This window comes from Bufo gargarizans, chromosome 8 (genome assembly GCF_014858855.1).
Source record: "Bufo gargarizans isolate SCDJY-AF-19 chromosome 8, ASM1485885v1, whole genome shotgun sequence".
Taxonomy (NCBI): Eukaryota; Metazoa; Chordata; class Amphibia; order Anura; family Bufonidae; genus Bufo; species Bufo gargarizans.
Window position 1 is genome coordinate 65166254 of NC_058087.1, and position 20914 is coordinate 65187167.

General features: G+C 41.6%; 1 protein-coding gene across 2 annotated transcripts in view; it reads left to right on the top strand.

The window, feature by feature from the left end:
- ERBB4 (erb-b2 receptor tyrosine kinase 4) overlaps window positions 1-20914 on the top strand; it is a 1102749-nt gene that overhangs the window by 895083 nt on the left and 186752 nt on the right. For both annotated transcript variants that reach the window (XM_044302570.1, XM_044302571.1), the window contains exons 18-19: window positions 2997-3119; window positions 15125-15223. In XM_044302570.1, the coding sequence (XP_044158505.1) occupies window positions 2997-3119; window positions 15125-15223 (222 nt within the window). The remainder of the gene's footprint in view (window positions 1-2996; window positions 3120-15124; window positions 15224-20914) is intronic.

Genomic DNA, 20914 nt, shown 5'->3' on the forward strand with positions numbered 1-20914 from the left:
AAGGAACTGAAATTTAAAAACATATTTTTGTATACCACAGATATCATTTTTTGATTAGATAGTAAACCAACGGGGCGGCGGGGTTTGGGGGGGGGGCGACTTATCAAGCCCTATACACCAGAATTCTGGCTTCAAAAAGTCGGGCTTTGTGACTTTTTGGGATGCTTGCTGAAACATTTTCAGACTTTCACATTCTTACATTTTTGAAAAGTGGGAGGGAAAGTTAGTGTGGTTTGCTATGATAATGAGCCATCACTGCAACTTGAAAAAAAAAGTTGCAAACTCACTCCACTAGGGCGTGGTATCAATAAAACTGGAGTAGCATTTGTAAATCAAAGGGAGAGATTTATCAAAGGCAGACATGTTACACCAGTCTTTGAAATCTCATGCTCTGCTGGAGGATGCAACTAATATATGATGAAACGCAGGTCTCGTTATAATGTAAGCCGTGTACCGGGGTGGGCTCCCCAGGATACAGCAAAGTCACAGACAAAGAAAGCGACACTGACACCAGCTTTATATGCAAGAATATAAACTTTACTTTGGAAACAGTATTAACACAAGTACAAACAGTATAAGTAATACCCCAGGCCCCCAGTCACCGTCCCTGTCCGAGGGACAGGCCTAGCCCGTTGGAGTACACAGCAGAGCCTACAAGTCGTACTGTGCCGCTATAGAGGACACACCTAACCGGTGGCAGATGCAGCAGAGCCTGCAAGTCAATTACTGCGCTGCAGTCCAGTACAGTAAGGCCAAACAAAGCTATAACTCTATCTAACTAGCTAATACAAGGCCTAGGCTAGTCTCTGTTACTTTAGGCACCAAACAGTAAAGTGCAATTGGTAATCAGGTGTACTGACCTGAGTCCGTTCTGGGCCCTAGGATGCCGCTTACCCGGGATGGCCACCAAGCTCTCAGCAACAGTGCGGCCTTGCTTGATGGCTTTTAAGGTTTTCTGTCCATACACTGAAACTGGTCTTCCTGGGGCAACCTCTCTTTCAAAGAGCTGGATCCAGACAGGGGACAGCAGATACTCTCCTTCCTTTGAGTGTCCATTCACTGCCGGACATCTGCAAGCCAGGATGGAATCGGATTCAGTCCCTCACAGCACAATCCTTCCACCATGTCAAAATCAACACTTCCTGGTTCACACAGAAGCATGAGTCATCATCTGCTTTGCATATGCAGATCCCAGAGTGTGCTGACTGTGCTGCAAAACAGTGGCCTCTAGTGCCTGGAATGCCAAATGACAGCTCCAATACAATTTAAACATAAATATCATACAGGCAGAGCTTATCCACAATCTCACAATAAACTAGGCATGTGGTCCGGCCGCCAGTGTGCCTGAATGAAATCTACAGCAACGTAGAGCTACAGACTGAATAAAGGCGCAAATGAAGATAAATGTGCTGTCCCTGCCCACTCCCTTATCCTCGACACACATCCTTTTCAGAAAGTGGCAAGGGCAGAGCAGAAGTGGCACTTGTGGCAAAGTTTTTTTCCCGCCACTTTTCAGGCACAGGTTGATGATAAATCTGTCCCAAAGTGTCAGGTTTAAAGATGCATCAAATTTAAGAAACAACGTATGACATTTGATACATTTGGCAGACAATATGCCAATTCAGAATGGAGAAAAACTGACTTCAGATTTTACCCTCATCGTAAATTCAAGGATCAATACTTAAATAATATCTATATATTGCTGATATATTATCTTCAGCCAATGGATTGGAGTGTTATTAACCTATTATTACATATATGTGCTCTGTGACCTAATCTGATATGCATCTTCAGAACAGGGATGTTGTATAGTGGTTTGTAAAAAGGCTACAAAAGCCTAATTCTGATTCTAATTTTAACCTGTAACCCTTAAAAAGTATGTAATTTGGAACTGCATTACTTACTGCTTTTGAATTATATTTGACAGATTTTTACCATTCACTTGCATTGCTAACAGAACTTTATCTACGCTCCTCTGCCATAGATTTCACCTAACAGCTTCTGAGTTAACAGCACCATTTAGCTGTCCGTACTTCTGATCCATCAGAACAGAACAAAAAAACAAAAACGGATCTGTTATTTTGAGCATAAGTTATGCTCAGTTACCATCCGGTTGCACTAAAAATAACTGATCCATCTTCTTTGAGCATCAGTTATGATCAATTTACATCAGTTTGTGTCAGTTCCTGTGAAAAAAAAAAACCTGATCTCTGATTGAACTGACACAAACTGATGCAAAATTATTATAACTAAAGCTCAACATTTTGGATCTTTTTTTTTTATTATTGTCTGGTCTTCTGAAGGATCAGAAGAGCAGAAAGCTAAATGGTGACGTAAACTCTCCTTTACCTCTACCTGAGTATATGTCATAGAACATCTGTATGTCATTGGGACTGCATCCATATCAAAGATCCATATCTTCTAGCAAGGAACTAACGACACTGTATCTAGTACGTTTCATATGGTGGTGCCATATCACAGCACCTCTAAAGGAAAACCTGGTTTTATATATGGCATCACATGCAGCATTCACATAGTTTATCAGTACCATCATATTTGGGATCCCAATACAATAATTGTTGTGCTATAGCATTTTTTAATATTGATGCAGTATTTACAGTAGATTCCTGCAGTGTTAACTACTATATTAGGCTATGCTCACATCTGCATCAGAGGCTCTATTTGGAGCTTAATTCAAAGAGTTTGTTAAAAATAGAGGAGAGAAAAGTCCTGCATATAGGACTTTTTTCTCCGCAAAAAAATGTTCTCCCGAACGGAAATCTAATGGATCATATTATTGTCAATGTTAAGCTCAGCTCCTGAAAACGATGTGCCAAATCTGGCACTTCTGTTATTTTCGTTCTTCTGCTCCTGTAATGGAGCAGAAGAATGGAAATTGATAAAGCTGATGTGAAAGAGCCCTTAGAAGAAACATTTCTAAAAGGCTTCTACTGCTTTCCAAGCACAATCATGGTATACTGATTTTATTCTTTCAGTTAGTGGAACCATTAACACCAAGTGGCACAGCACCAAACCAAGCCCAGCTGCGGATCCTTAAGGAAACAGAGCTTAAGCGGGTCAAAATCCTGGGTTCAGGTGCCTTTGGCACTGTGTACAAGGTAAGAATTTTGGTCGCCTGCACCAGCAGTTACTTTGATATGGGTTCTTGAACTGTAAGGATTTATTACAATAATTACTATGTTCATACATCCTGATGGAAATAGATGTAGTGTTTATAGTGCATTTTTTTTAAACCCACATGTCCTGTTGTTGATGTCTTGCTATGGTTTTTCCCATTGATGTCGGCATTACCAGCTGCAGTATGAGGACTTGCTTTCTAGTATCCGCGTCCTGTGTGGATTATGCCTGGATTTTTCATGCAGATTTTTTGTGCAGCAAATCCGGAGCGTAAGGATTCATGAACACCGCTGTAGTTTAAGTCTAAAAAACGCTGTTCAGATGTGGAGCCATACATCTCAATGGGGCCTCAAAGATGTGAACAGCACAACATGTATGTCTGTTTCACGGGTCTGCAAAAAATAGAACATGGAGTTTTTTGACTGAGGTTTTGGCGACGTTTTGCCTGCAGGATTTTCAGCCAAAGCCAGAGATGGATCAACCAGGAAAAAGAAGTATAAATCCTTCCTTTATATTTCCAGTTCCTTTCATATCCACTTTTGACTTTAGCCACTAATCCTGCAGGGAGATCTGCCTGAAAACCTTGGCAAAAAAAACTAGGTACAGCCACATGTTCAGGTTCCCTGATGCAGTTTTGGAAGACAAAACCAGGAGTGAATTCAAGGAAAAAATAAAAAAGAAGTTGAATCTGTCCTTCACACTTTCTTTTCATTTTATGATCCACTTCTGGTTTTGGTTTCCAAAAGTGCATCAAGAAACATGAACATGTTGCCGTACCCTAATAGTTTTCCATTGCACTGGTTTAAGGATCAAAAGACTGTATACAATTGCAAAACAGAAAAACAAGTTACCAGCCATGTTGAGGCCACTTTCATGTGGCAGTATTTAGGTCAGTATCTTGCTTCAGTATTTGTAAGCCAAAACCTACAGCAGGGATCAGCAACCTTTGGCGCTCCAGCTGCTGTAAAACTACAACTCCCTGCGTGCACACTTTCTTGGCTGTTCATGTAACTTCCATAGACGTGAAAGGAGGATTCTGGGAGTTGTAGTTTCAGAACAGCTGGAGTGCCAGAAGATGCTGATCACTGAGCTACAGTGTAGTAGAAAAATTTGTATCTTTGCCGTTTTTTCCCACTTACAAATGATACTGACTCTGTGAAAGTGCTCTAATGAATGTTTTTGGTTTTATATATAATTTACACTTTTTGGTCTGTGGTTGAATGGAGCTTGTCGTTCAACACAACTTTGATACTCATGGCACACTATGCATGCGGCTGTATACCTTAGTGCTAGATCTGTGGGTACAGAACCTGCTGTACAGGTTGCCCTCTCTGGTACTTGGCCAAAGACCAAGATTATATGGAACAGACCATGTGGTCACTATGGTGTCCTAAGGCATGGTTACTGCAAGCTTTCCACCAACCGGGGGACTTCGAGAATTGGCTTAAGGTTCATGGAAATAGAGTAAAGGAAAACCTAGCACCTTTATGGGGGGTTTTGATCTGTACTACCCCCTCTCTTCTATGTATGCAAAGATAGATCAATTTAGATAATATTTAAAGAGGTTTTTCCCAGTAATTTCAAAATGCGCCCATTTCTGGGAACTGATATGCAGTAAGGTGCAATGTTTTTGCACTTGATTGGGTCCCCTAGCATGTGCTATGGCTATAGTTCCCACTGAAGCTTTGTGAAAGCCAGGCCTATCCTTACACTCCTACCTGATGACAGACAGCTTTAAAGTATATGACTACCTATTCATCCGGTTGTGTTATCTAGATTTGTTATGTCCCAGGCTATGAGCTGTGCGCTGCGATTGGCCAGCGCTGCAGCAAGGGACACGCCTAATACAAAAACTCTGCCCAGTATAACAGAGGGAGCTGCAGACACCGGAGCCTATACCGGGCAAATGGAGCGGCGCCCAGACATACTAGTAAGTGCAGGGGGACCCACTGATATAGTTAGTTTTTAGTTTTTAACCTAGTGAAAGGTCCTCTTTAAAACTGAAGCGTTTGAACAAATCAACTTCGGAACTCTGATCCGAAGCGCGATTACCTCAACACTAGTGGAGGAGAACGGGAGTTCTGAAAATAGTCAAGTGCTGGCTCTGCTATATCCAACAGTCCAACAACAGAGATTGGCGAAGTGGCCATGCTTGCACATTTTGCTCTACATTCACTACATTCAAGCTATTTTGGGAAGTTCCATATGTGAATGGAGAACGCATGCTTGGACTACACCCTGCCACTCTACATCCAATATCCCCTAGACTACTGGGCAGCCAAACTTGATTTGTGGCTGCAACTGGCCAAGTTTGCCCAGCCAGTATTTTTTTAGAAGTTCCATACAAGTAAATGGAGAGCACCTCGCACATGCGAAGTGTGCTCTCCTTTACCACAAAGGCCCCATTTTGGAGATAGGATCAGGTCCCTGAGGCACAACCCGGACCTATCTGATATTTATGGACATTCTAGTGATATGCCATAAATGTAGAGATGGTAGAATTCTTTTAATGTGGTCCCTTTGTATCACTAATGATAGCATGGTTAGAGATGACAGCTGTTTGGCTGTAGTATTCTTACATCCTACAATCATAGGGATATTACGATATGCTGGTAACATACAGACATTGGCATGTGACCTGGATTACACACAGAATGTTTTCATTTGACATTAAGTGAACCAGAGGGGGTCGAACACATGGTGGCTGAATGGCACAAGATCCATAATATCATTTCAGAAGAGCCGTATCAGCTAAACCCAGCATGTGAAGAAGCAGCAGTGAGCTCCCCAACCTGTTTTGCCTGGCATACAATCTAGTTACATGACAAAGCGACTTCTTTATCCGGGAATGTTCTGGCCTGAAGCTGTTTGCATTTTGCTAGTATGCCTTCTGCACCCGGCATTGAAATTCATCTGGCAGTCGTCTCGCAGTGTCCCCAGGGCTAGCCATATTCTTAGCCGCGTGTTTGCTTCAGTAGGGCACGGATTCTCTAGGACTGACACAGAACATTTCCACTCTAATTAACAGCTTACATGCCAAAATGAGTTCTTTCAAATCAATAGGGCACATACATATTCATTGTGAGGATAAATACAGTGCTAGATTTTAGTGGAGGGTATTCTATATCTCTGAATAATGACTAGATTCTGCTGACTAGTGGGAAGTTTAGTCGTAACATAATGTAAAGAATTGGAAGAGCATTTGATATGTCCATGTGATGTTCTGGTGGAAATATAAAGCCAGAGGTGTAGCTATAGGGGGTACAGAGGTAGGAGTTGCATATGTACTCAATCACCTTAGGGGACTCAAATGCCTCACTTAAAGGGGTTCTTTACCCCTGGGGGCTTTTCCAGTAGACATCCCAGCATGACTGGACCTGCAGAGGGAATCATACATGCCTGATCCCCGCCACTGGGTTCCAGCACCTTTACTCCCCCGCTGCAGATCTCCAGTATCCCCGCTTTCCGGTATGCAATGACTGACCGCAGCAATGATGATTCCCCCATTGCGCCTCATGTCACTGGATCACATGACACATAGGAGACATGTCACTGACTGGCTGCAGTGGCCACATGACCAAATGTTGAAGCAGGCAACTAGAGATCTGCAGCAGTGATGGTGGGGTAAAGGCCCAAGCCCAGCTGTTTGGATCAGGTAAGTATGATTCCCTTCACAGATCTGGCTACACGGGAGTGTCTTCCCAAAACACCCCCAGGGGTGAACAACCCCTTTAAGTGAGGCATTAAGGTGCTAGGGTGAAAATGCAACTCCTTACTCTGTACCTCCTATAGCTACACCTCTGGCTTTATACTTCCACCAGAACATCACATGGAAGGTAAGTATGATTCCCTCTGCAGGTCCGATCACACTGTGGATTCTGACCGAAAGGCCCCCAGGGGTGAACAACCCCTGTAAGTTAGGTATTTGGGTTCCTTAAGGCACTAGGGTGAATATGCAACTCCTACCTCTTTACCCCCTATAGCTACACCTCTGGCTTTATACTTCCACCACTACATCACATGTAAGGTAAGTATGATTCCCTCTGCAGGTCTGGTCACACCAAAAAGTCTGCCCAAAAATACTCTGGGTGTGAACAACCTCTTTAAGAAGACACCACTATTATAAATGACACATAGTAGTTGGTAGGCTCTGTTTTATATTTTACGTTGAGACCCAGGAGCTTAAATTTACCCCTTTGTATGAAGCCTAAAACCTATATATGGACTCAGTCCATCAGTAGACCAACAAACTTTACAGATGCTCATACCTTTAACATATTGCAGGTAATCTGTGCAACATAGATTTAAAAAATTGGCAGCAGCATCACCACTCCAGATAGATGATAAGTGCAGTACTTATATAGCAAGTATTATGCAAATGACATGAGTCACTTGGGTTGTGCCAAATGCAATCAACATTTTTAAAATGATTTTTTTTTTTAGCTTGAAATACATTTTTTATGCACTACTACTTCTTATTTAAGGGGGTATTCTGGTCAGAAAAAATTCTCACCTATCTACTGGACAAGCGATAACTCCTAGATAGGTAGTGATCTGACCATAGAGACTGTACTTCTTTTATTGTTTAAGTATTTTTATTTTAGGGAACCAGGGGATGATTAATTTTTATTTTTATTTTTTTATTTTTATAATTTTTAAAACTTGTTTTTACTTTTTTTAGGTCCCTAAGTAGACCACAACATACAATCATCAGATTGCAATTTTTATAGGGTAATTTAATTTTCTCCATTATTCTATACAGAAATAGCTATATTATACAATGAGCAAAAATATAAACACAACACTTTCGGTTTTGCTCCCATTTTCATGAGCTGAACTCAAAGATCTAAAACATTTTCTACATACACAAAAGACCCATTACTCTCAAATATTATTCACAAATCTGTCTAAATCTGCGTTAGTGACCACTTCTCCTTTGCCGAGATAATTCATCCCACCTCACAGGTGTGGCATATCAAGGTGCTGATTAGACAGCATGAATATTGCACAGGTGTGCCTTAGACTGCCTACAATAAAGGGACACTCTGAAATGTGCAGTTTGATCACATAGCACAATGCCACAGATGTTGCAACGTTTGAGGGAGCGTGCAATTGGCATGCTGACTGCAGGAATGTCTACCAGGGCTGTTGCCTGTGCAATGAATGTTCATTTCTCTACCATAAACCGTCTCCAAAGGCGTTTCAGAGAATTTGGCAGTACATCCAACCGGCCTCACCACCGCAGACCACGTGTAACCACACCAGCCCAGGACCTTCACATGCAGCATGTTCACCTCCATGATCGTCTGAGACCAGCCACCCGGACAGCTGCAGCAACAATCAGTTTGCATAACCAAAGAATTTCTGCACAAACTGTCAGAAACCGTCTCAGGGAAGCTCATCTGCATGCTCGTCGTCCTCATCGGGGTGGACCTGACTGCAGTTCTTCGTCGTAACCAACTTGAGTGGGAAAATGCTCACATTGGATGGTGTCTGGCACATTGAAGAGGTGTTCTGTTCACGGATGAGACCCGGTTTTCACTGTTCAGGGCAGATGGCAGACAGCGTGTGTGGCGTCCTGTGGGTGAGCGGTTTGCTAACTTCAACGTTGTGGATCGAGTGGCCCATGGTGGTGGTGGGGTTATGGTATGGGCAGGCATATGTTATGGACAACGAACACAGGTGCATTTTATTGGATGGCATTTTGAATGCAGAGAGATACCGTGACGAGATCCTGAGGTCCATTGTTGTGCCATTTATTCACGACCATCACCTCATGTTGCAGCATGATAATTCACGGCCCCATATTGCAAGGTTCTCTACACAATTCCTGGAAGCTGAAAACATCCCAGTTCTTGCATGGCCAGTCACCCATTGAGCATATTTGGGATGCTCTGGATCGGCGTATATGACAGTGTGTTCCAGTTCCTGCCAATATTCTGCAACTTCGCACAGCTATTGAAGAGGAGTGGACCAACAGTTCACAGGCCACAATCAACAACCTGATCAACTCTATGCAACGGAGATGTGTTGCACTGCATGAGGCAAATGGTGGCCATACTGACCCCAGTAAGTTTGACCCTCCCCAGTAAGGCAAAACTGTGCAAGAGTGGCCTTTTATTGTGAGAAGTCTAAGGCACACCTGTGCAATATTCATGCTGTCTAATCAGCACCTTGATATGCCACACCTGTGAGGTGGGATGGATTATCTCGGCAAAGGAGAAGTGCTCACTAACACAGATTTAGACAGATTTGTGAACAATATTTGAGAGTAATGGGTCTTTAGTTTATGTAGAAAATGTTTCAGATCTTTGCGTTCAGCTCATGCAAAATAGGAGCAAAACCGAAAGTGTTGTGTTTATATTTTTGTTTAGTGTAATTCAGTGACATCACCTGCTGGCCTGAATTGTAATATACAAGTAATTAACCTGGAAGCCTAGTGCAGGTTCAGGCTCATTACTTTCAAGGAATGCCTTACCTGATCTCCACGGGGAAAGCGTTTCTGCCCATGAAGCACGCACTTTTGACCATGGCATCTAAGAGTTTAAATGTCCACGATCAGCAGTAAACATTAGCTGCAAGTGTTTGCTGTATAAAACAACAGGCACCCGCTAGCCATATTCCTCACTCTGCTCCGAAGCAGTGCCATCTTTAAACAGCTGACATCTGCCAAACATTTACGGTGGATGTCGTGAAGGAGTTAAACTAGTTCTACATTAGTTTACAGTGTTGAATTTTTTTGCAGACACATTTGACTACTGAGCCAGTAGGTTCAGTAATAAAAGTAATTGATTATGAACTCCATTGGGAAGAATAAGCAATAATAATGTCTGTAAAGTGCTGTGAAATATGTCAGCGCTATATAAGTGAGCAAAATAAATAATACATTAATAAATTAAATCAATAAATAAGAGTCAGGCGGACATTTATGAGGACCGGCAATTTAGACGCCCATCTTAATTCCTCTGCGCTGGCGGTGGATGCGCCAAAGTTATATAGCAGCATAGACCTTTACCTAACTTTGGCGCTTGCTGACGCCAGCTGGGCAACATGCTTCTATGCCAGCTTCCTTGCTGTCTGGTGTGGAAAATGAAGAATGAAGAATGAGAGGGCCGGCTGGCCATATCACACCCCTTTTTCCACCACTTAGCAAAAGTGGCGTGAGCAGGGTAAAGTCACAAATTTTTGATTCTACTCATATATAGAGCTAGAGCTAATGGTTTGTGGTCTGAATTCAGCATCTGCATACTGTAGGTGGACCATGAGGATGTCTGTCATTACCATGATAACACTGAGTTGCCCCATGCATGAAAGCACAAACCCAAAATTATTTAACATTTTCTGTAATATATAATTTGCTTAAGTTAGGAAGCAGCAGCTTAATTCTACAATTTCAGTGTAAAAAAAATTATTTCTGCTATAGTCATATTAATCCCAATTGTATCTGGTTTGTTCTTTCCTTTCTCCACTGCTGAGATTTCAGTTTAGTGAGTGGAACCAGCAGTAAATGCTTTCAGAATAGCGTGCCGTAGCAAGATTCATTGATATTCAATCTGTTGCTCTATGAGCTTAAGAGAGGACAGGAGGTTGGACAGTTCAGGTTGGCTGAGGGCTCTATGGCAGAACATTAAAGCCCAGACCTGGTGGCTTTGGCAGTGTATAAATTTGCCCTCAGTTATTTTAGGTGTTCAGGGCAGCAGTTCATGTAACACTCATCACTACACAGGTTGTCTACCAAGAGTCTTAGAGGTAATATAGAATAAAGACTCTGTTAAAGATTCTGACCTTACATGTATTACTTACTGTACATAACATGGGAAGTACTATATAAGCATGCATGCTCTATATTATTTAACCGTTTAAAGGCTGCCAGGGGTGTTTGGACATTTTGCACCTCTGGTAGCCAGTATAGTTTTCAGTTTTGACATGTACAACTAACGTGGGGGAATACCCATATATTTTCTGAAAGTAGGTAACCAACAAATTGTTGAAATGCCTCTCAGCACTTCAACTTTGTGATAAAAAATTGCATAAAAGTTTATGTTAGTGGGTAAGGGTACTTTCACACTAGCGTTTTTTTTTTCCGGCACTGAGTTCCGTCCTAGGGGCTCAATACTGGAAAAGAACTGATCAGTTTTATCCCAATGCATTCTGAATGGAGAGAAATCCGTTGAGGATGCATCAGATTTGCATGCAGATTGACTGATCCGCAACGGAACTGCTTGCCGGATCACTCTGCCGCAAATGTGAAAGTAGCCTAAAAGTGTAACCCAAGCAGAACGTTTTATGGACCACACCTCTTAAAAATAAAAAATCTGCATGTGCAGAGTTCAAACATGCCACTTAGGCCTAAATGTACTTGCATGCATCTTCGTAAAATTATCAGAACTAGAAAGAACTTTTTATTAAGCTGGAAATGTAAAAAAAAAATTACCAATCCTTTAAAATTCAGGGATTACAGTCTTGGAAAAGTAAGTGCACTCCCAAAACCTATATATTTCCTGAAAGCATACAACCTTGACAGATGACAACCTGACACCCATGTCCACCTTCATTCAACTTTGTGACAAACAGGAGTTCTTTTTTTATCCATCAAATAAACATTTATACCTAAAACACACATCCAAGCAGAAGTTGCACATTACACATAAAAACAACATAGATGTTATATAATAATGTGTGCAAATCTCATACATACCACAAGCATATATATCAACACGAGCATGTGCTCTTAAAATTACTGGAACAGGTGCCGTGTAATATAGGGTCATCATCCACATATGTCTTAAAAATGAATACAGTGCGTGTAAACCGTTTCTAGGTTACCAAAATCTAAATTTTCTGAGAGCACAAAACATATGGTGTATAAAATCTAACCTTATAATTAAAGGGGCTGTGTCACTTTAGCATTTATTATGTAGAGGAAGTTTGTATTTTGGGTAAATTATATTCATTGGTGGCGCAATGCATCCCCCCCAGTATTATAATCATTGGTGGCAGTGAGCATAGGGTCGCCTTCCCTCCTCCTCAGTATCTTCATTGCATTCATGGCAGTGGCAGCTTCCACTCGGAGCCCCAGTAGTTAAATTGTGGTTACCATGGCCACCAGGACGTTACTGAAGCCTTCCATGGCTGCCATGGTAATCTCCCTGCTGCTGTGTGCACAGGGCAGCAGGTATAGTGTAAATTCCTATTCACCCTAATAGATCTCTATTAGGATAATTAGGACAAGGATCCTAGCACCTAAGGAGGCTAATAGTTATTAAATAAAAAGTAAAAAAAAAAAACACCAAAATATTAGTTTAAAATCACCCCAAAAGTTTAAATCATCCCTTTCCCAATTTTACATATAAAAATATAAACACAATAAAAAAATAAATATACTATGTATCACCACGTCCGAAAAAGTGAGAACTATTAAAATATAAAAAAATATCTCTTATGTGGTGAAAGCCGTGATTCGCCAATTTTTAGTCACCTTGTGCCCCCAAAAAATAGCATAGGACTGATCTATTATGGCCCGAACGTTCTATAAAATGCAGAATGCACTCAACTTTCTCTGTGTTTTATTTTTTTCATTTGGTATCGAGTATCGCAATACTTTTTTATGGTATCGGAATCAAATGAAAATATTGGTATCGTGACAACCCTACACGTGAGTTATAACTTCAGGTGATTCAGGTTGGGAATAAAAGCTGTAGAGATTCTCAGCTTTAAAATAAGACCTGTTATACAGCCTGCGATCTAGCCATCAGTATCATGGACGTACAAGATATGTCCTTTGCTACTGTATTCATACCTTGCAAGGATGTATGACATATGTCCATGGCAGGGAAAGGGTTAAAAATTAAATGGTATATTTCACCAGGAAATCCACTGTTTTGCGAAGCACAATTCCTTGTAGAGCTAGTTCAGTTGAATGTAATGATACCTTTCACTTAGCGATTCGAGAAAAATTACTTTTTATTCATTGCAAATGAGCAGGAAAGCCACTCTGTGCAATATTCGTCCTCCTGTTTTCTCTGACAGTCCCTCCCTCTCATTCTTTATTGACAGGGCCAGGTTCCTGCACAATAATTTCACTTGACCTTGACAATCAAAATAGAAAGGGAGCGGTTGGCAGAGGAAGCAGGAGGATCAAAGGTGGACAGAGAGGCTTTAGGCCCACCTTTGGGGCACTTTTATCATTTGCAATAGATTAAGTCATTTTTATGCAGAATGAAGCAATGGTTTGCTAAGTGAAATAAATCATTACATTCATCTAGCCCTGCAAGACATTGTACCTGGTTTAATGGGGAATTTCCTGGAGGCAGACTCCCTTTAAAACTGTTCTGTTACCTTAATGTGCTGCCCTATTTAATGGCAGCATATTACAGGGACAAGTTTGTTCTTCTAATAACTAAAATGTTGCAAACAATATTGCACTGTTGGCTTGCACCGTTGGGTTAAGATCAAAGAATACACCAGACACATAGTTATGAGTCTGCAGCACCCCCTGCACTTCTTTGGTCTGTATACACAGCTGCCTGTTAATCATTGCTGGGAGGGCAGAGAGGGGAGCAGGGGAAGCTGTCCCTTTATGAATACACTGGACTCATAAACCGTAAGAGTGCGGCTCTTTTACTCAGATGCAAGGGACAAAGTCATGAAGCAGAAAGACAAACTCACGCAGAAAGTAAAACAAGTCCAAGTATTTACTAAATGTAAAGGTAATCAAACTCTTCTCCTTGCTTGGAGAGGCACATAGCTTGGTCAACCTTCCACACTTAATTGCTGGAAGGGGTAGCAACTGATAACAAAGTATTGGGTCTCCTCCAGTATAATAATCTGTAGCTACTGTCTACCTGTTCCTAGCCAGTGTGCAGAAAGTTTCTACTCTACCTAGCCAAACTTGCACAGTTTTCTCTGCACAATACACATCCATGGCTACCAGGGTCACAAGCAATGCCTAACTTCTCTTGACAGGAATAGGGTAACTTAAGCACTGCTCCTAGACTCCTCCCAGGTGGGTTACATGACATGCATGCACATGACTACTCTGGAGAACCAGGGCAGTGATCCTCCTTTTTACATACAACATGGCATTCTAACTGCACCTCCACTTAACTAAGCACCACTGTGGTCTTACATGGCATTGTCTTTTCAACCCTTTAGTATGGCGTCTGTGGCCGGACAGCTGCCTGAGCACCATGTTGACCTAATGACCCAGTAGCAGAGACCAACCACCACTCTCCCCTTTTTTAATACATAAAAAAACAACAACAACAGTAAAACTCATATGTTATACATTATACACTAGTGGCTGGTGGTTCTAGATATGTCTAGTCAAATAAATGGGACAGAAGCACCTCCCTCTCCTTGAAGGGCCACCAGATGGACAGTCCATGTTTTCACTGAAAAAGTTAAAGCATATCAGATCCACAAACTTTAGTAACCACATTTAATGGACATGGTAAAATCAACTTTATGCCTGGGTTGTTAAGGCAAGGAAGTGAGGAAATAAATAATCTTCATAATACATTATTCTCCTTGAAAAATCTGACATCAGTTGCCCCATTTTTTTGCTTTCTTGCTTTGACAACTGTTCCAGTAGTCAAGTGCAGTTGACTACACTGTATCTACGCACCAACACCAGGGTTGTTATTCTATTTGCACAGCCCTAGATGGTTAGCATATTGCAATCTAGTTCTCGATCAATACCATTTTCATTTAACTGTCTGCACTATGAGGAACCTTTTTTTTTTAGCATTTTACTTGTGTACTTTGACCTTTGTATCAGTAATATTTTACTTTTGATGGAGTTTGAAGTGAAAATTCATCTGTACAAATTAAATTCTAAAGTAATGCATAGCCATTTTGGTTTATATGTGTATTATCTGCATGTTCCAGTGTTTGTAGGTGAACCATAAGAATAGTTCATTTATCAAGTTGATCTGTAATTTGTTAAAGAATTTGATGAATAATGTTAAACTTTTGCATTATTTAGGGCATCTGGGTTCCTGAAGGTGAAACTGTAAAGATTCCTGTGGCAATCAAGATCCTGAATGAGACGACGGGACCTAAAGCCAATGCTGAATTCATGGATGTAAGTAGAAATGAGTTATATTACTGCTGCCTGACCTCATCTGTCTATTCTAAAATCAATACCTAAAATCTATTTTCCAAAAGAACTGTACTTGATTGCATCAAACTCTATACCTAAAAAGATCAAGGTGCTTAATCTGCACCTGGTCAAAATGAAAACAGAGGGGCAGGTACGGTAAATATATTGACTAACTGTTGTCAGTAGAGCATTGCTTTCTGTGTTATTTTTTATTTTTTTTGCTGGAGGTTCCTTTAAATGTCCAGGCAGTCAGCATATGATTGCAAAGATTTTCCTGCATGGCCTTGCAGAGGTAACAGTTGCATCCTAATTGTGGACCCTTGGTAGCAGGGGAATGGTTCAGGCGGCAGAGGGTCAATACAGTAAACAGGCAAAGGACAGGCAGCAGAGAGACAGAGTTGGTAAACAGGCAGAGGTCAGTACATGAGAGGACAAAGAAAACAGCACACCTTCACAGAGAACTAGCAAGATAAATAGCCTAAAGCTTAGGCACCCTCCTCTAGGGAAAGATGCCTTAAATACCCTGAGGTGACTAGCCAGTGCCTAGGGTACACGCACTGGCCCATTTAGAGCCAGAAAACATGCGTCCTAGGGATAGACCAGCGGGACCTTACAGGGAAAGGGGAGGCTGTGACCTGAAGCAGGGAGGGCACCAGCTGTTTGGTCCACTGCTAGAGAGGAGGGCAAGCGGATCCAGACCACTGGCACAGCAGAGCAAAAAGCCAGGTAAGTCATATGGCGCCCATGCATGCTGCAAGACAGCAGCAAGCACAGGTCTCCAGAGTAACAAGGGGTAATCACTTGGTCTTGAACTTTTAAAAGTTGTGGTGTTCGCACAACTGGTAAAGCCTGTTATACAGCAGATGCCACCTGAGGTTTAATTTCAAGTACCATTTATAATACTGGTGCCTGTTTAGGTACCAGGAAAGGTAAGTATCTGATCCAGCTCCATATTGAGGATAAACCAATGCCTTTATTATGGAAACATTAAGAGTAGAAGAACACTTTTTCAGTTGAATATGCGTTCGCGTTTTTGACACTATGGTGGTCATTTACTATCAGATATACGCCAATTTTCTGTCATAAATCTGCCACAGATTGCATTGCAAAGGTTATTTGCGCTGCAATCTGTGACTTTTTCCCGCTCACACCATGTCTAGAAAAAGAGTGTGTAGGGTGGGCGGGGAAGGGGACAGGCCGGCAGGTCCGTCTTATTCATCATTTTCTATGCCTGTTTTAGGCATAAAAAATTGTCTAAATTTAAGCCAGCAAGAAAGCTGACTTACATTTAGACCAGCGTTGGACACAGCCGCTACATAACTTCAGCAGAGTCACCACCAGAGCAAGGTGTTATTAAGACCGGCATCTAAAACATCGGTCTTAATAAATAGCCCCTATATCTATAGCATTCTATGACTAAGAACACATGTAGAGTCAGAAATGCCTGTATATATTTGACTGTATAGGTGTCTTCTGCTTTTAATGTTTCCTCAATAAAGCTGTGTTTTTATTCTCAACTTGGAACTGGATCACATAGTTACCTTTCCTGTTACTGGACCTCACATTGGTGCACTACAGGCTTGGCTCGCCCAAGCTGGTGAGCTGAACTCTTTCTACTATATGCCTGTCTTTTCTCTTTTTGTGCCAGAGGGGTCTTTGGAGTGGGGCCAAGTAATATTGTTGTGTCTGCACCACCACCTACACCCTCTGATATTTAAACATGTAATGCAGAGATCTTCCAATCTATTGAGTCTTAATGGAAGGTGAACTTTAAAATCTATTCCTCAGCCTCACGCTATACTAGAAATATTCAGCAAAAGTAGGCTTACATGAAAACAGCCCATGCTTTTTAAATTGTAAAAGGCTGTCAAACACTTAACCCATGAATGTTCCTTTTTTTAATATACATAATGCATTCACTTTTATTTTTCCCTATTCAGAAAATAATGAAATAATAATAACATGTCAGGGTGGTCTCTAATTCAGTGTAAATCAATACATTGTAGGCATTGAAGTGTTTAATCTGACAAATGACTCTAACATAATCATCCCCTTTCGCACACACAATGAACAAGCATCAATCACTTCAGAAAAAGCTGAACCTTTAATGATGAGTGTGCCATCAGCGAGTCTTTCACATTAATGAAGAATCCCCGTGGGATACACGTATAGCGGGCTAGTTGCAACGTCTTGTCTTAAACCTTAAAAAAGTCTTTAGGCAAGGTTCCCATATAGTAGGCCATGCTTTTCAGTTTCCATAGCATAGCACAGAAACTAATGAAAGAGATGATCTGGTAGGTATAGAATGATTCCTGGTATCAAGCATATAAGTTTTGACACTGGACACAAAAATGCTGCATGCATTGCACAGTGTGGACACCAGACTGATGTTCACATATGCCTATGTCGGTTGTGGGTGACTCTGGCATAAAACAACTGGCTGGATGCAGCTGACACTATATATGTGCACCTAGTCTTACTAGACAGTGTGCACTAGACAATGTCTAAAAACTCAGGCATCTTACCAGTTGGCATCATCCAGATGTCCTTAAGATGGTATGCTCAGCAAGATTTATCATATGAGTTGTTGTGTCTCCAACACTACTCCTCCAACCTGTGCATCTTGGAGAGGTATTTCATCACTAACTTGACATATACGAGCAAAAGTAATGGGATATAAGGCACCAGGAATCTTTACTGTTCATATAACATTTAAAGAAGCTCTAACTGAACTTGTAAGAATAAGTTGCAGAATAGCATGCATACAGTGCTTTGCAAAAGTATTCACCGATGCCCGAGTCAAAATGTCAAAATGTCAAAATGGGGGCCCCCCCCCCCTTGACTTTTTCTGTATTTTGGTGCCTCACAACCTGGAATTAACATCGATTGTTTGAGGATTTGTATCATTTAATTTACAGAACATGCCCACAACTTTGAAGATGTTTTTTATTTATTTATTGTGAAGCAAACAACAAATAAAAACATTTTAGACTAGCAATCAGAAGCAGAGCTTGGTACCGAGGTACCAGCAGGTACCAAACCCAACTTCAGCTTCCAAATTTTAAATGTTTTTAAAGATGCAGAAATGTATACCGAATTCATTCACTGAAGTCTTGCGCGACTTCAGGTGAAACTAATTTTGCCTCCATGAAGGCAATACATTTTAATGCTGCACGGAGACTCGTCTCCAAACAGCATTAAAACAAAGTATTTGAACAAATCGACAGATTGCTGGGGATCAACTGACACCTAACTCCTCCACCGATCAGCTGTTCCATACAGATGACTGAAGGCTCTGTCCACTGTGTTGTTTCTGTTGTACGGCTAGGTCTACACGACAACATTTGTCGCGCAACATTTTGTTGCACTAATGTCGCACGATAATTTTTATACTGGCAGTCTATGGTGTCGCACTGCAACATGCAACATGCTGTGACTGCGACGCAACAGTCGCAGAAAATCCATTCAAGATGGATTTTTCTGCGACTGTTGCGTCGCAGTCGCAGCATGTCGCATGTTGCAGTGCAACACCATAGACTGCCATTATAAAAATTGTCGCGCGACAATAGTGCAACAAAATGTTGCGCGACAAATGTTGCGCCCTATCTGTCGCGCAACTTTTTGTCGCGCAACAAATGTCGTCGTGTAGACCTAGCCTAAGCCTACTATAGCTCAGCTGCCCTTCACATGCATGAGAGCATACTGTAGCTGTAGTACCTGGAATGGCCATTACACAGTGAACTGAGCCTTCTGCTTCTGGCTTCTGCTGTATAGTTTCTGGTGCCTGCAGCTACTTGAAAGAGCTGATCATGAGGATGCTGGGTTTGAGACACTCATCAATCTAATATTGATGACCTCCCCTGAGGATAGGCCCATCAATATTTACTTGCAAGAAAATCCCTTTAAGAATAGGAAGTGCCTACATATATTTGTATATGGTTGGGTGACCTGGTGACTACATTTCTCTGAAGCTAAATAATGGCTTGCTGGTCTGAGACACAAACTGCTGCTCTAAGGCAAGGTTCACATCTGAATTTGGGCTCCATTCTCAGCCTCCTCTGACAGTTTCATGACTACAATAGTGCTGCATACAGTGAGTTCAACTAAACCTCGAAGACCTCCATTATAAGTCATTGAAGTTCAGGGGATGCCATTTGGAACTGGCGAATGATGGATCTGGAATACAGTATGTGATCAGACCTAATAGTTTGTTGACTCCACCTACTAGTGTTGACCCCACTTTCTGCCTATTTAGACTAGGATTAAGCAAATCCATACAGCATTAAAATTCAAAAAGTTCGTTCCTCCCAAAGTCGCGCTAGACTTTGGTTAATTCCTAAGGTATGCATATCTACATATTTAAAAACAATTTAAAATAGCAAATAGTGTTGGGCGAGCATGTTCATCCGAACACCATTTTGACTCGGGCATCGCGTGCTATATAGCATCCGATGACACGTGGTTTAGTCAGGGAAAGCTGCAGCAGAAGGGACAGATAGTGTAGCGACAGGAATATATATATTTTTTTTTTAAGCAGGGTTTAGTCTTGACAGGTGTTAGAGACCCAAAAGTCCTTTTAAGGACTATTGTTTTATCTGGCTGCAATATATATTATTAGCACAACCTGCACTAAATTGCGTGCAATCGTTTGGCTGCTGCTGACAGCGACATTATCTGTGCTACATCTCCTGTATAACGTTTGCGCATCCTAAATATCAGTGACATTCAGTTTAATATTTTCACCGCTGGTGACAGCGACATTACCTGCGCTACATCTCCTGTATGACATTTGCACATCCTAAATTTCAGTGACATTCAGTTAAATTTTTTTCGCCGCTGATGACAACAACATTACCTGCGCTCCATCTCCTGTATAACATTTGCACATCCTAAATATAAGTGACATTCAGTTACATTTTTCACCACTTGTGACAGTGACATTACCTGCGCTACATCTCCTGTGATATTCAGTTTAATTTATTTGTGCATACACTTACAAAACCTGCGCTACTGTACGTGTGACATACTTGCAAGCAAATATACCATTTAATATGCTCAAGGCAAGCAGTAAGGGACGGGGAAGAGGCCGTGCTGCTGATGGTCTACGTAGAGGCCGTGGCCCTGGGCAAGGTGAAACTGTACCTGCTGCCAGAACACAAGAAACACACTCATCCATGATACCTAGCTTCATGTCCCAGTTTGCAGGGCGGTGCAGAACACCACTGTCAAAGTCAGAACAGTGCGACCAAGTGGTCGGTTGGATTGCAGCAGATAATGCTTCCAGTCAGTTAAGCACCACTCTGTCTTCCACAAAGTCCAGTCTCAGTAGCCAAGAGTCTGGTCAGCAGAATCCTTACCCTGTTCCTCCTTCCTCCCAACATGGAGAGTCTTGGCAAACAAGTTATCCCACACTTGGATATTCCGAGGAGCTCTTTTCATCGCCATTCCTTGATTTGGCCCTCTCGCCAAGCCCACTTGAAGAGGGACATGAGGAGATCTTGTGCACTGATTCCCAAACTCTTGAGCTTCCACAGTCAGAAGAAGATGACGGTGGGGGACGTCAATTAGTGTTTCACGAGGTGGATGATGTTGATGAGACAAAGTTGCCAATAAGTCAATGGCAATTAGTGTCTCAAGAGGTTGATGAGACACAGTTGTCAATAAGTGAGGTTC